At 41.6% G+C, this 15,559-nt stretch overlaps 1 protein-coding gene across 1 annotated transcript; it reads left to right on the top strand.

The window, feature by feature from the left end:
• Positions 1–12: 12 nt before the first annotated feature.
• ppp4r1l (protein phosphatase 4, regulatory subunit 1-like) lies at positions 13–14,534 on the top strand. Its single transcript, XM_041033138.1, has 20 exons — positions 13–136; positions 1,998–2,042; positions 2,573–2,702; positions 4,162–4,268; positions 4,461–4,603; positions 4,814–4,960; positions 5,784–5,891; positions 6,896–6,961; positions 7,246–7,404; positions 7,689–7,813; positions 7,916–8,442; positions 8,562–8,887; positions 9,437–9,523; positions 9,633–9,818; positions 10,413–10,574; positions 10,788–10,888; positions 11,206–11,326; positions 12,173–12,307; positions 13,227–13,368; positions 13,687–14,534. Exons 1-20 carry the CDS (start codon positions 130–132, stop codon positions 13,830–13,832), a joined length of 2,970 nt encoding a protein of 989 aa, XP_040889072.1. The 5' UTR covers positions 13–129; the 3' UTR covers positions 13,833–14,534.
• The last annotated feature ends 1,025 nt before the right edge of the window (positions 14,535–15,559 follow it).

Below are 15,559 nucleotides of genomic sequence, written 5' to 3'. Positions count from 1 at the left end.
CCACCGGTGAATACCAGCGTCAGGAAGTGTTCTCAGGAAGTAGTTTGCTGCCCTGTTTGAGTGACAGCTGTGCGGCGGTGACAGCCCACACCGGGACGGCGGCCCCGCAGAGCCGAGCCGAGACTCAAGATGGCAGGTAATGGTACTTTTTAAATAGTGTTTTCTTCTATACTTTCACGCTGTGCGGTCACTTGTAAAGACGTATTTGCTCCTCAGAACTGAAACAGTTGAAATAGCCTGCCTCACTACATTTGTGCTATTCCCAGGCGATGCGTTAGCCTCAAGTCAAGCGTAAGGGCTGGACAAGCCGTGTTAGCAAACTTAGCACCGCTCGCTAGCTAGCTAACGAAAGCCACTCAGCGGTATAGAAATTGGTGCCTTTGAAGCAACGTTTTAACGTAAAACGTCTCCATGCGTGTAGTTTATTCTTTAAATCACCACGGTCTTTCGTAGTTAGACACTACTGAACGCCATCAGCCGTGTTTATTATCGAACTGTTGTCATAGCACAGGCTAGCGAGGTGACCTAGCTAACGTTAGCCAAGTTGCTAAAGTCATTTTCAGCCATAAGCTGACCAAATCCTCCTTTATACCATAACAAAGGAGAGATGTTTTTCCTTGCCAACCTGCTCTTTGGTGCTGCTCTTGATAAACCACTCGCAGCGTTATTTGATCCACTCATGAAACACCACGTTTAATGTATCTTTTCGAGGTTAGGATGTGTTTTTATATTTGGAGCACATTCCCTTGCTTGCCCAGCTGTAAACACAGGCATTACCCGTCCCACCACATGCTTCTCCTTCTGGGACTTATTTCTGGGCTTTTCTTTTGATTACCCTACCGTACTATTGTCCTGTATCTAGGGCTGGAGGGGTACTGAAAACAAATCATGACTGAAAGTCCAGTAATAGTGTCGCTATGCTATCAAACGGATATGATGTTAAGGCGTTGATTACTTCATAAGAAGGCTAGTTTCTCTCTCTCTTTGGATTGCATGACAATGGGAAGCCACACAGAATTTTTTTTTTCTGGAAGAATTTTGTCTTAGGACCTGCGTTGTAATTTTAGTTTTTCCCCCTCTCTTTGATGATATTAAAGCTGTAATGATTAGTCAATTGAATTGATTAGTTGTGTGACCGAAAATTAATCAACAGCTGTGCTCATTATCAAGTATTCATTTTAAGTCATTTTTAAAGGAAAAAAAAAATTGTCCTCGTAGGTCCAACTCCTCAATTGTGAGCCACTTTTCTTTATCTTATGTCATAGTAAACTTATTATCTTTGGCTTTTGGGACTGATGGTCAGATAAAACTAGACATGTTTGATGCTTTAGGAAAATACAGTTGATTATCATTCAAAAATTGGCAGATTACTTGAAAATAATTACATTGCAGCGATAATTGACACAAAGGAACAGGAATATAATTTCTAATGTAAATAAAGATTTTAATAAAAAGATAGGTATAAGTCGTTTTAACAGCCTTTGGGTTTACAGAAATGTGGCTCAAGTAAATGCACCAGGATTTTCTGTGACATAATAATCACCTAATCACATTCATTATGTAAGCTGCAACACCTGTCTTTCCTGTCAGGGTTTTGTTGGTAGTAACTTGACTGCTTATTAGCTTATTGACCAGAATTATGTCAAGTAGTTTAAAAAAAATCAGCTGAGACAATAAACGTGTGTCATTGTAAAATTTTCCTTCATGCTTGTGTGGTATTCACGAAAAATATTACTATTACTGATATTTACTGACTTGTTTTGATTTCTTCTCTTTCACATCACTACTCCGACAATGTCATGACCATGACTATTTATTGTCAGTATTATTGAAGGAGACTTGGTCCCTTCTGAGTAATTGGCAGCTTGTAAACCTGCCAGCTCAAAACTCCTTTCATTTTGAAGGGTGCAGTGGTGTATAAAGACAAGTGATGGTATGTTGATGACATGTTTACCACCATGGACCACCCCACCCCTCTAATTGCCTTATCCTTACAGGTCTATCTTTATACTTTGAAGATGGCCATGATGATTTGGATGACTGTGAGTACTCCAGTTATTTTAATTTCTTTATAAAACCACATTAAACAATACCTGAGTTGAAGGGTTTATTTCTTGCATATACTGCATGTGGAACTATATATATATGGTATATGGAAGTGTCATCTTTCTGGGCAACCCCATTCACCCATGTGAAATTTAAAGCTGTCAGCAGTATTTCAGGGTTTTACGCTATGCTATTCTTAGCAGTTATAGAGAGTCCCTGTTGTCTGCATTGGCCAAGGTGATGAAACAGCATTTAGATCCAACTGCAAAGCAAATGTGTATTTATGGTTGGATCATTAAAGGGAGTAATCTGTTAGACTTTAGCCTTTCTGCTTTATTCACACATTGGAGGTTCTTTATTTCTGACATTTAGCTTGGCTCAGTATCATCAACATGATGCAGTAACTGCTGTGCTACTTTTGTCAGTGTCCTTATTATAAGTGTTTTGTTTTTCTAGGCATTAAATGTGCTTTTCACAAATTGTTCCTATTTGTGTGACTATAAAATTACTTTTCTCTCCCTCTCAGTTGGTTTTGATGACTATGGTTCAGAGTGTGACGGCATCCGCATCACAGCCTTTCTTGACGCAGGACAAGACAACTTAACTCCTCTTGGGAGGCTAGAGAAGTATGCCTTCAGTGAGAATGTTTTCAACAGGTAAGTGGAGCCCTGTGCTCAGGCAACACCCAAAACAAGACAAAATGCTTAATATCAAACAATCAGGTGCCTGTGCCACGAAGCAAGATTAGTGGGTTATCCAGCTAACTTTGGGTTTAACTTTGGTTTTCTGTAATCACAAAACTGGCTCATTTTTTAATGGAGTAGATCATACAGTTTGCCCTGCTCCAGAGCAGGTTAACTTCCGAGGGTCAAATGCAGATCTGTCAGATCTGAATCATCGTTCCTACAGAATCCAGAGAAGGACAAGGTCATTTGTCATCATAAAAGGTTTTATGACAAATAATAAAGAGCATTATGTATTTTTAATAGTTTTCATTCAAATCACTTTGCTGTTCTGGGCTTTCCATGTGTCACATGGGGGTTAACCACAAGAAATAAGTACATAATGACGACTATAAGATTCTTTGATTTCCAAGTGTAGATGCTTTACAGTCTTCCTCCGTAACTGCAGCTCAGAAGAACATGAGGCAACTTGGTTATTGTAATTGAAAATAAAGAATTAAATCCTCTCTTTTCTTTTGTTAGAAAAATAATCCTCACAGCTAAATATTCCCCATGATTATCTTGAGATGTTTGCCACATCGGATCTTGACCTGCTAAAGCTTCAGTTACAACTTCTATTTCTCTTCATTTGCATTTCTTGCTACTACTACAGCTGTTGGTTGATCTGACGATTGTGTTGGAAACATTACGCTGCCCCAAGTTGATCTTAGAAAAAGGGAAACATCTGCAATCTAGTGGAGCTTAGTAACAAGGAAACATCTGTCAAATGGCAAAGAGGTGTCACTTGAAGAGAAGAAATTGAAATGTGAGACTGACACATCGCACAATCTCAAGTCATCTGCGGATGTGTTTTTTCATAGCCATCTTGAGGATTGCCTACATTCCTGTGTATTTACAAATGACATACCTGTGCTAACTCTATAGTGCAGGAATGCCAGAAGACTTTAAGTAGAGCCCTGGGAGGATTGTGTCTGTCTGAACATGGCATTAAGTCTACAACAGTAGTCGCTGTTTATAATAGGTTTAATGGGTATTTTTTTAATGTTCTTTAAATGTATTGTTGGCATTTTTTAAAATATATTTTGTGTTCATCAGTGTGTGGATTTTAATGTGGTACCTCCTTCTTGGTAAAACCTGCCAGATAAACTCAGTGTATTTAAAATCCTCAGTATGTGGCTTTTAAATAGTTAAATCACAGTTTCCCTGCAAACATTTAATACTGCTGGTGAACCCTCACAAATGTGTCTAGCTCGCGTCTTCATGCTTTTCATGCACAGCTTTGCAGGGTTCAAGCCCTCCTGTCATTTCCAAGTATATGTGTGTGTAATGTGCTTGACAGCTCTGTCAGTGCTGTGTGTTACGCTGCGTGCACTCAACACTCATAGGTATTGGCAGGCAGTCTTACTAACTTGAAGCTCCTCTTGCTTTCTAGGCAGATCGTGGCTCGTGGCCTGCTTGATGTGCTTCGAGAATTCAGTGACAACGAAAATGACTTTATCAGTGTCATGGAGACAGTTGCCAGAATGTCAGAAGATGGAGGTAGATGCGTTTTTAAATCCACCACAGCCTTATATTAGGCTCCACTTTAGTATTTGCATTTTCATAATAAGCAAGATTAAGCTCTTTCAGGCTTTAATCTGTAAATGGAAGAAAGTATATAACATTTGTTGCCCTGTCATGCACGCATTTTATCTTTGTTCATTAACCATATGATGTGATGTGTGTACTCAGAGCCCACAGTGCGAGCTGAACTGATGGAGCAGGTCCCCAACATTGCCATGTTTTTACACGAGAGTCGGCCCAACTTCCCAGCAGCTTTCTCAAGATACTTGGTACCAATTGTGGTCCGGTATCTCACTGATCCAAATAACCAGGTAGGTTTCAAATTTGCCAATTTTCTAGCTGAGATGTACAATTAAAAAATTTAAAAACAACAATCACTGCTCATTGACAATGTACCTCTCTTCTGTACTTCTATACTTTCTGTTTAAGTGAACTATTAAAAAAAAAACCTAAAGATTTATTTGCACAGAGTTGGTTTTTTTTTTAAAAATGTGTCTGTAAACTTGCTTTCAACTTTTCAGGTGCGGAAGACCAGCCAGGCAGCGCTGCTCGTTCTGTTGGAGCAGGGCCTCATCTCTAAAGCTGACATGGAGACCAAAGTTTGTCCGGTTCTGCTGGACCTCACAGAACCCAGCAGTGACGATGACTACAAAATAGAGGCTGTTGCTGTAAGAAAATCCACTAGTGTTATAAGTTAATATTTTTTATTTGCCATTATCAGGGCAATTAGCTTGAGTGAAATGAAAGAAAAACATGGTACTAGACAAACTTAGTCTACAAAGGTTCAGCTTTTAAATCAGTATTGGGGAGTGGGGATCCTTTACCAAAGAATCCTTTTCAGCCTACACTGTCAGTTTGTTACTGATGGAGTTGGCTGCTCCACTTCACTCTGATAGTGTCTGAGTAACGGCATCGAAAATGCTATTGCAGTTGAGTCATGCCTCTCTTAAAATCCTGTACACACTATGAATTGTGGTTTTGCTGCACTGTCCTCATAGTGGTGTTCTGTTGTTTTGTTCATGTCAGCTGACGTGTAGAAAAGCAATGTTTGAAGCTTTCTCACTAGCTATACACCCACTAAGTCTGAAGTTGATCAGATAAGCGATTGCTGAAAAAATTGAAATACAACAGACAGAGAATCCTCCATTTATACTTAAATTGGTATTTGTTATGCGTGATTGAACTGTCGGAAGTATAAACTGCATCTTTTGAATGAATGAATTCAAAAGTTGAAATTGTAATGCATTTTGAACTAAATGCAGAGATTCTAATTTAAATGTGATTTATTAATTTCACTCTCATTTATATTGTATTTATGTCTTAAGTATTCACTAATTCACTTCACCCAGTTCAAATTAAGTTTTCCCAAATCAGGTTCAGCCCCCTGAAACACACATAACCTACTATTGAGTTGTGTAGAATAGTTATGTAACTGAAACTTAGTCTGAGTTGTGATGGCACTAAATCCTCTCCATATGTCCCTTCTTACAGATCATGTGTAAAGTTGTCACCATGCTGAGCAAAGACACAGTGGAGCATCTACTGCTGCCGCGTTTCTGTGACCTGTGCAGTGATGCTAGGCTCTTCCAAGTCCGCAAGGTAACAGCCACCACACCATGTTTATCTCCTCCAACTTAAAGATGAAAATATTTTCAACAGTCTGAAATTACTTCATAATTATGAACACACAAGATATTCTGTTTCAAACTGTTGTCCCAGCTGAGCCAAACACTTATTTGGGCTAGAGTTTAATTGTGTTTCATGTGCTTCGTGAGGATAAATTCAATAACTCTGTGAATTCTGACTTAATTCTGTTTTGCGCATCAACTTAGCCCACACTATGCTGTTGTATTCTGAGGAATGTTAATTCTCTGGTGTGACTGTGCCAGTTGGAGGAGAGTTATTTAAGAGCTGTAAAGGTGGTCTAAGTGTTTTTTTTGTTTGTTTTTTTTTGTATCTTGTGTTATACAGGGCTGCACTCTCAATAAAACATACAAATCCTTGTTTTATTAAATTATTATTAAAACCAGCAGAGTGTTTTCAGAAAGCATTGTCAGAAAATTGTGCAATAGTTTACACAGATTAAGCCAATTCTAATGGTCTGTGATGGTTTTGCAGATAAAATGCACAGTTATTTTAACAATTTGAACACTTATATTCTGGTAGAAATGTTGTGAAAGTAGTTACTTGTATTGGAAAGGTTAAAGCTATAGGAATTGTTGTCTAGAATTGCATATTTCCAAAATTTTCTCTTTTAGGTATGCATGTTATGAAAAACAACAAAGTCACAGACATGAGCAAATCATTGTAGTTTAGCTTGGGTTTCAAAGTACAGATGCCAGAAGGGTGGGGAGATTTTTCTCAGCAAGGCCATGTAAATAATGCATGTAGAAAAAAATAAGCTAACAAGTCCAGGGCATTACATGAAAACAAATTAGTGACTGAGTCGGAGGTAATTTAGTAGCCCACATGGTCTGTGTAATTTTCTCTCTTGGCTTTTGTCTAATGATACAAAATAATAATTATTCTTTATTTATTTAATATGTGGCTCTTTAGTTTTGTGTCATTGAACTTATCATGTTTGTATTATTTGTGTATTGCAGGTCTGTGCCGCAAATTTTGGAGAGTTTTGTTCTATCGTGGGTCAGGAGGCCACAGAAAAACTACTGGTGAGACACTCGAGACTTCATTTTAATTATGTATTTACATTTGTGTCATTATTTAACATGACAATAAAATGTCCTTTAAGCTTTTCCAGAGTCACTACTTGACAAATATCACACCACAGTTAGTGCATCAAGCTACCTGTGTTTGTCTGCTGTCATGCAACTTAACTGTGTATCAAATTAAAACATTTCTAGTTAATTTGCTCCGTTGCTGTTTACAGATCCCTTCATAGTTCAGACACTTAATTTGTGTGAGTTGTACTGATTTGGTTTTGTTTTTAACCTAGATGCCCAAGTTCTTCGATCTGTGCTCAGACAGCCTGTGGGGCATCAGGAAAGCTTGCGCTGAGTGCTTCATGATGGTCTCAAATTCCACCTCTCCAGAGGTGCGACGTGCAAAACTGTCCCCCCTGTTCATCAGCCTCATCAGTGACCAGTCCCGCTGGGTAAGACACACACAAGAATAACTGCAGTTCATTCGATTGCATAAAATTACAAGCGCATTTGTTCTCTCTGTGTAACTTCCTCTGTGCTGTGATGAAAAAAGGGCAGTTATTGCTTAGCCTTGGAATCTAGAAAGTTTGTTTTCTTCATTAGTGTATGCACTCTATTGTCCCTGATTTTGAGCTGTGAACTTTAGGTTTTTTCTGTTTTTTGACTGGCTTAACACCTAATAAACTGCTTTGTAGTCACAATGAAACTGACAGATTCCTCCCGGCTCCACTTCCAGGTGCGCCAGGCTGCCTTTCAGTCTCTGGGACGCTTCATCTCCACCTTTGCCAACCCCTCCAGCACAGGCCTTCACTTCAGAGAGGATGGCGCCCTACTAGAGGTCCCCAGGTGTACGTCGGAAGGGTAAGACCACCCCACCCTCATCCCCGCTTCAACAAGAGACATTAAAAGAGATTCTCTTTTAGTCTGTTCAAGTTCCTTTAGATTTTGTCAATCTCATTTCAGCGACTGCTCCCTAAACTCCCTGAACTGCTCCAACATCAGCGGCTGCCACACAGAAAGAACCATCGCTCACACACCTCCCAACCAGGATGGCCGTGCCACACCGTCCCCAGAACACGTGTCAGCAGCTGACAGCGAAGACATGCACAGCTTTGATGACAACCACGCCTCTGTTCTTGGAGAGATGCATGATGGTTTCACCCGCACCGTCTCAAACAGCAACGTCAGCCCTACAACTACAAACAACGCTAAGAACACAAAAGAGACAGAGCAGACAGATGAAAACTTTAATTCTTTCCACTACTGGAGGTCTCCTTTACCTGACATCAGTGGGGAGCTGGAGATGCTAAGTTGTCAGACACCTGAGGATGAGACAGAGAAGGAGGAGCAGAAGGAGAAAGAGGAGGAGGAGGAGAAACCTGAAGATAGTTGTTCAGAGCCCAAGTCCAGTCATGGCAAAGCTACGAGCGACCAGATCCAGAAGGTTTTGGACTGTTTGCAACCACACATGGATGACCCTGATGTACAAGGTGAGTATACAGAGGCAGAATGTGTGTGAATTACATTTGATCGGCTACTGTCACTGTGTTTTTATTTTGGCACTGTATTGGCATGAAGATTGAGTTGTGCGTGTGTAATTTACCACCAGCTCAAGTCCAGGTGTTGTCAGCAGCTCTGAAGGCAGCCCAGCTCGACAGCCCAACAGACAACAGCCCAACTGAACCCCAGTCAGAAGTCCAGCCTGAGAGCAACACTGAGAGTCTGCCTGTGGAGAGCAAATCTGTGGAGGTTCAGTCAGAGAGTGAGGAGAGCACCGCAGAAGAGGAGCAAACAATGGAAACTCCTCCAGCTTTGGAGTCGAGCCCCGTCCAGGAGCAAGGGGACGAAGAGACGCAGACGGAGCCCCAGGAGCCTCAGGAGCCCCAGGAACCCCAGGAGGACCAGGAAGAGTCTCCTCCTGACTTCCCTGTTCTGGTACGAGACAATTCAGATTATTGCAGTGTGCTAAATTCAGCTGTTGTGTAATATATATATATACCTGCACAGATATACTCACTAACTACATACACATACTAAACTTAAGCTGGAATTATACTTGATGCAAGGGGTTAATTTGAGTTGTGCTGTAGGTAAGTACAATGTAGGGTTTCTCATGTTGATATCTCATGATGTTTCTCATGATGATTTCTATGTATTCACGAGTAAAGCAGCAACATTGAAAGTTAAATATGGGGGAAAAAAAAACTTTATCAGGACTGTGTGGGTTTGGTTTGACCAGATTTGACTGAGTGGGCTGGCATCTTGGGGTAGATAAAGAAAAAAAAAATCTAAACAATTTCGACTTTTAGTTAAATGATTCAATATGAAGTCTTAAAATCCCTAGATCACTCTTTGCATTTGCGTCTTTTCTAAGTGAATTTGTACATCTGCGCTAAATATCATGTGAATGTAGTGGTTACTTGTTGTAAGTGCTTCAGTTAGGGCTGCATGATGTGTAAAATGCCCACTTTGTATTCTCCTCAGGAGTCTGAACTGATTGAGAGTGTGGAGGAGGAGGGAAAGGAAGACTCAGCTCACAGCCCAGTGTCTGAGGATAAGCCTAAGATCCAGGTCAGTAAGCATGGATCTCAAACGTTCTGGAAATATTGATCTGTTGCTTACTGTTGGTATTGATTGGCTCAGACACAGATTATTAAATACCTTCTCGCTGTGTCTCCAGAATGTCATCCCCCAGCAGCTGTTGGATCAGTACCTCTCCATGACGGACCCGGTCCGGGCCCAGACGGTGGATACAGAAATAGCCAAACACTGTGCCTTCAGCCTGCCGGGGGTCGCTCTTACTTTGGGACGACAGAACTGGCATTGCCTCAAGGACACATATGAAACTCTTGCTACTGATGTGCAGGTAGGTTAAAAAAAATTGGAAACCATGAGGGTAGTGAGGGATTACAGTTGCTGTTTCACCTTCATGAAAAAATATAAGCCTAAATAGCGATAAGATTAAATAGTATAGTGTTTGGTCATCTTGTATACACTTTACACTAAGAACACTTTACACTTTTGTACAGCTCAAAGTTGAACAGGGTAAAGTGGCCTTAACATTTTCACACTTTTCTTGTGTGCATTACTTGAGGATGTGAGCAAGAACGGGAAATGTACAAAGTGAACTGTTGCTTCACCTCGAACAGCAGCAGTGACGGTGTGACGGCACTCAGTCATGTTCCTCATTACGTCTTCACAACACTGAAACACTGAATGTCACTGTTAGCCTCACAGCATTGTCCTGGCAGGACCACTGCCAGTCACTGAGGGGTTCAGATAAATGATCTGTTTCTTTAATAATTTATTTTTCTTAATGATTTTACAACCTAATCAGTAATTATGAATACAATAAGATGTTTTTCCTCGTAAAAAAATTCAACCTAATAAGATTTCTTTATTTTACACTTGCTTGTTCATGGCTGATGTGTTTCTCTCCCTCCTGCCTTCCCCCTCTTAGTGGAAGGTGCGGCGTACGCTGGCTTTCTCCATCCATGAGCTGGCGGTTATCCTGGGAGACCAGCTGACGGCGGCTGATCTGGTCCCCATCTTCAATGGTTTCCTCAAAGACCTGGACGAGGTCCGCATTGGCGTGCTCAAACACTTGTATGACTTCCTTAAGGTAAGATTTATAGATTCATCTGCTGCTGGTCCGGGTGTGATAACACTATCAGAATAAGATTTGTACGTTTGGTCTTGTTTTTCATACTGTTTTAAGATTAGCGAGTAATGAAATGACAGCTCTTTTATGATTTGAAAACAGCTGCTTCATTTGCTTTACATGTAACACTTGGTGCTAAACAACTAATCTGGCTCGTGCATCTCCTTACTACAGCTGCTGCACGCAGACAAGAGGAGAGAGTATCTTTACCAGCTGCAGGAGTTCATGGTGACGGACAACAGTCGCAACTGGAGATTCAGATACGAGCTGGCAGAGTACGTCTCCTTTTTCTCTTCCAGTCAGGAAGGAATTTGGAAATAATCACATTTACATTTTTAGCAGACTCTCATATCCAGACTGGCTTCCTCTCAATGTCCTGCTCATTGGCAGAATAGCAGAGCTGAATTCTTCTCTTACTCTAGATTTAATTCTGCAGTCAGTGTTAGCCAAACTGCTTATTTACTCATTTCTTTCCACAATAGATTATTTTAAATAGCATTTTATTTTACTTTTGCTGTTTGTATTCACAAGAATGTTTGGATAAACCTCATGTTTACCTGAGCAAAGTGTTATTTTCCCTGTCTCCTTACAGGCAGCTGATCTTGATCATAGAGTTGTACAGCCACTACGACGTGTATGACTACCTCAGACAGATAGCACTCACCCTCTGCTCTGACAAGGTCTCAGAGGTCAGGTGGATCTCATACAAACTGGTAAGTTTACAGCAGATTGCACGGTTTGGGTTTTTTGTTTTCTGGTGTAGAGGACATCTGTTGAGGAAAAGCATTGGCAGCTTGTGACAGATGGTTGGGTCAGCAAAAACACTGGAAAATCTAAAACAAAAGGGAAATGAGTCACACACATGGATGAAGTTTAGTATGTGTTGTAGTGAGATGAAGTAATGTCCTGACGGATGGTTGTATTTGATCATCTTAGCTTGGCTACAAGGAAACTGTAGACTGGAGCATAATGTGCTCCCGCAGACTCCAGGAAGGAACGGCTGCCCTCCTGGCACATAACCAACCATAAAACTGCATTGTGGTGTTTTTACACTTTGGTATTTGTCTGGATTAAACAGATGAGATACAGTGTGTTAATTAGTGAGCTTTAGAGGTGTTGGTAAGCAGATTGTGTTACCTTTGGAATGAGCCAGGCTAGACATTCCCCTTGTTTCCAGTCTTTATGCTAAGCTGCTGAGCTAGCAGGCTGCTGGCAGTAGCTTCATATGGACTGCACAGACCTGCAAATGGTATCGATCTTCTCAACTCACTCTTTCCAGTAAAGACAACGTGCATGTTTCCCAGACTGCTGAACTCTTCCTTTAAACGCAGAGGACAGTGCGAAGTTTTCAGTCTATTCAGCTTTCAGTATAGCTCCTGCAATCAGTCTCATCTTTTCATCTCATCCAGTCCAGTGTGTGACTCTGAACTTACTGCACATTTGTGATAAATTCCTATAAATCTTGAAGGAAAGTTTGCATTTTTGCAGATGAATTTAAATTGTGTCACTGGTCTAAGAAACGTACATTTTAACTGTGTCGTTACTGGCTGTGTTTTCAGGTTGTTGAGATCCTCCAGAAGCTGTACACATGTGGTGCTGATGACCTGGGCCTGAACTTCATCAACGAGCTCACCATGAGGTTCTGCCACTGTCCCAAGTGGGTGGGGAGGCAGGCCTTTGCCTTCATCTGCCAGGTCTGTTGTGTTTATCTCACATCACTTCGCACAAAGCGGCGGCTTCTGCGTCGTCTCCCTACCTGTTATTCCAGTTTCATAGATAGCTGTTTGATTGCTCCTCCGATTGTTGTCTGAGCTACTGTTGACAAATGAAGTCGCAGATTAAATCCTCTTTGGAGCTTGAACCAGTTTTAATCCCGTTTATGCTTCTGGGAACATTATTTATCGCCTTTTTCATTGAATTTCTCTCTAAAAACTAGGGATGGGGCCGATCCGATCCAGTATCGGTATCGGTTTCCGATACCAACATAATTCATGGATCAACCTGCGCAGATTTCCGATCCATGAACCATGTCTGTGCTTTAATGTTGTCTGCTGAAATGACTCCACAAGTGATTCCCTGCCGGCTGCTCTGCTAACTGGCTGCAAAATGTGGAATGGATTTCCTGAACAGAGGCCTGTCTCAATGAGACGCTGGTGTCAGAATAGTATTGGTATAGGCAGATATCCAAATTCAGGTATCGGGATCAGATTGAAAGTGAAAAAATGTGGATCGGTGCATCTCTACTAAAACATACATACATCAGTGTTTAAGGATCCTGGATTTAAAATTGTCTTAAGTAAAAGTAAAAAGTTTTTTTTTTTTTTTTTTGACATTTTATAATGTCTTGCAGTACTGCTGTAAATGGATACAGATCAAACACTGGTTGTTCCTTTATATAATGACCATGTTACACAGCGTGAAGACAGATAAGAGCGTGACTAACTCCAGCTACGTGTTACAGTGATACCATAGTGGAAAAGTCTTTGCTCATGAGCCAGTTTGTCAATTTCTCTGTCTGATGAGAGGATTATGATCTGACGTATTTTCAGGCATGTGTGAAAATATTTGTGTGTCTGTTTGAGTGACTGTCTTCTGTGTCTCCTTATATTTTAGGCCATAGTGGAGGAGGACTGCATGCCCATGGAGCAGTTCAGCCAGCACCTCCTGCCCAGCCTGCTCAGCCTCTCCTCAGACCCGGTGGCTAATGTCCGCGTACTGGTGGCCAAGGCTCTACGACAGAGTGTCATGGAGAAAGGTAAAATGCAGATGAGCTCAGTGACCAGTCATTTGGACTGAATGCGCTGAGAACATTATTCCCTGCCAAACTCCCAACTTCTCATTTTTACATTTTCTAGGTGATAACAGTGAAAGATAATCTGTTTATTTGTGAGCTTTAGAGTAGACCATCATAAGCTACTGATCATATGTGACCAAGTAAAGTTGTCTCTCCAAAGTTACATATTCCTGTTTTAGCACATGCTCTGTCCCTTTTTTTTTTTTCTTACACACACCCTTTAGCTATTTGGAGGTAGCTATTTACTTTAAATAATAGAGTTGTGTATCTGGTTTACAGCCTACTTCAAGGAGCCGGGCTGCGCCTACTCCGATGAGCTGGAAGAGACTGTAATGGCTCTGCAGTCCGACAAGGACCGGGACGTCCGCTTCTTTGCCAGCCTGGACCCCAACAAAGGCTTGATGGACACGGCTCCTTTGATCTAGCCTCAGCGCCCAGCTCCTGTTACAGCCCACCTGCCTGTCTACCTACCTGTCTGTCTGACTGACGCACAGTCAGCGTAACCTGCAACACCAGCACCTGACCAGATCCCCAACCACTCGCCTGCTGGGCAGACCTGCACCAACGACCACTTGAGAATCATGTCATATGTTCAGATCACAATATAAAAGTATGAGCATGCTCAGACAAACACAACCCAGTCTCTGGTTGGGCACTACATAGCGCACATTACATTCACAACACAAAATGCATACTCAGAGTTTTCAGGAAATGAGCAGGACTCAGAGGTCGGCTGCACCACTTTGTTGGAGCTGCCGTATTTTCACCTGAACTTTTTCTCACTCTCCACATTAATGACATTGACTCGATCCTTCCCCAGTCACAGACTTGTAAGACTACGACGGGCTCTTTCTCTCCAAAGCTAACTGTAAGCTTGATATAAAATTGCTGAATTGATCATTTTTTTTAATTCCTTAATGCTTCTTTTTTTGTGGATTTCTTAACGAACAAGCAGGCGAGGCCTGCCTGACTCTGACGTGTGCACTAACTCAGGGGGACTCATCTGAACCTAAACAGCATTATTAGCTTACATGATAAGCAGCAGCTCCTGGATCCCTGGTGAAAAAAAAACTACAGCTGTCTGAGCAACAGACCAGCCACACCAAGTAGCTCTGCTGGTGTCTCTCGCCTCGTTTCCTCCTAAATGCCTCTTGTCTCAGTCGTCCTTCGTCTTCTGAGATGTCCTCTGGGTTGTTGTCTGTTTCCAGTCTACCTTCTCTTGTTCACTCTCCCCCCCCCCCCCTCTGCATTTGTCGACCTGGTCTTCATGGGCCACTGAAACCACTACTAATGCACAGAAGGAACAGAGATTCTGCCACTCAGCATAACACTTGATAAAAACCATATCTTTAACATGTTTGAAACTTCACCGTAATGAACTGTTGACTCCCCTTCCAGAAAAAAATCAGTGTCTGTGTACCAAAAATGTGACACAACGCGTCTCCCAAACGGCAGGAGACTAATGAAATACCTCTGTTTGGACATGACTGGCCAGTGTGTCGCACATGTAGAGAGACTTCTGCGGTTCAAACAGGCGCCGAATGTCCTCGATTGGTGATTCTTTTTGAGTGATTCTGTGGTGTTGACCGAAAACATCTTCTTAACAAGGGCTCATGATGATGTACTACAGGGTGATGTAAAACTCAGAGAGGAGGAAGAACGCAAGCACACTGTTGGATTATGCATGCCCCCGCCCCCAACCCCAACCCTCCCTCCCTCCCTTTGTGTATAGTCAATTCCAATTCCTTAAGGTTGACCTCCTGATATGAATTATGTGACCATGGTAGCTTTCAGTGGATCTGACTGACCAGTTGTACAGTACGATATAGGAATGGCTGTATTAGGAGACTGAAAGACAGCTGACCATTATTTCCCTGTCTTGGTGGAATGATAAAAGTATGAGGTTTCTCATTTTGCTACTCTTTGTACAGCTTGAACCTGTGGAAAAATGGTATGTGTTTATGGAACCAAGGCCAGTTTAGTCGGGTTTTTACCCATCGAGATGTGTGAATATTGGGAGCAGTCACCAAGTCACTTTTTTGTAGTCTCTTGAGCTCATTTGTTTTCCTCCGTTGTAAATGGTAAACCCTACCCTCCGCCCCTTTTTTTTCTCCCCTTTTTTTTTGGAACATAGACATAACTTGAGAACTTA

Source organism: Toxotes jaculatrix, chromosome 3 (genome assembly GCF_017976425.1).
Source record: "Toxotes jaculatrix isolate fToxJac2 chromosome 3, fToxJac2.pri, whole genome shotgun sequence".
Lineage (NCBI taxonomy): Eukaryota > Metazoa > Chordata > Actinopteri > Toxotidae > Toxotes > Toxotes jaculatrix.
The sequence above is the reverse complement of the archived record's forward strand: the minus strand, read 5'-3'. Positions and strand labels throughout refer to the sequence as shown.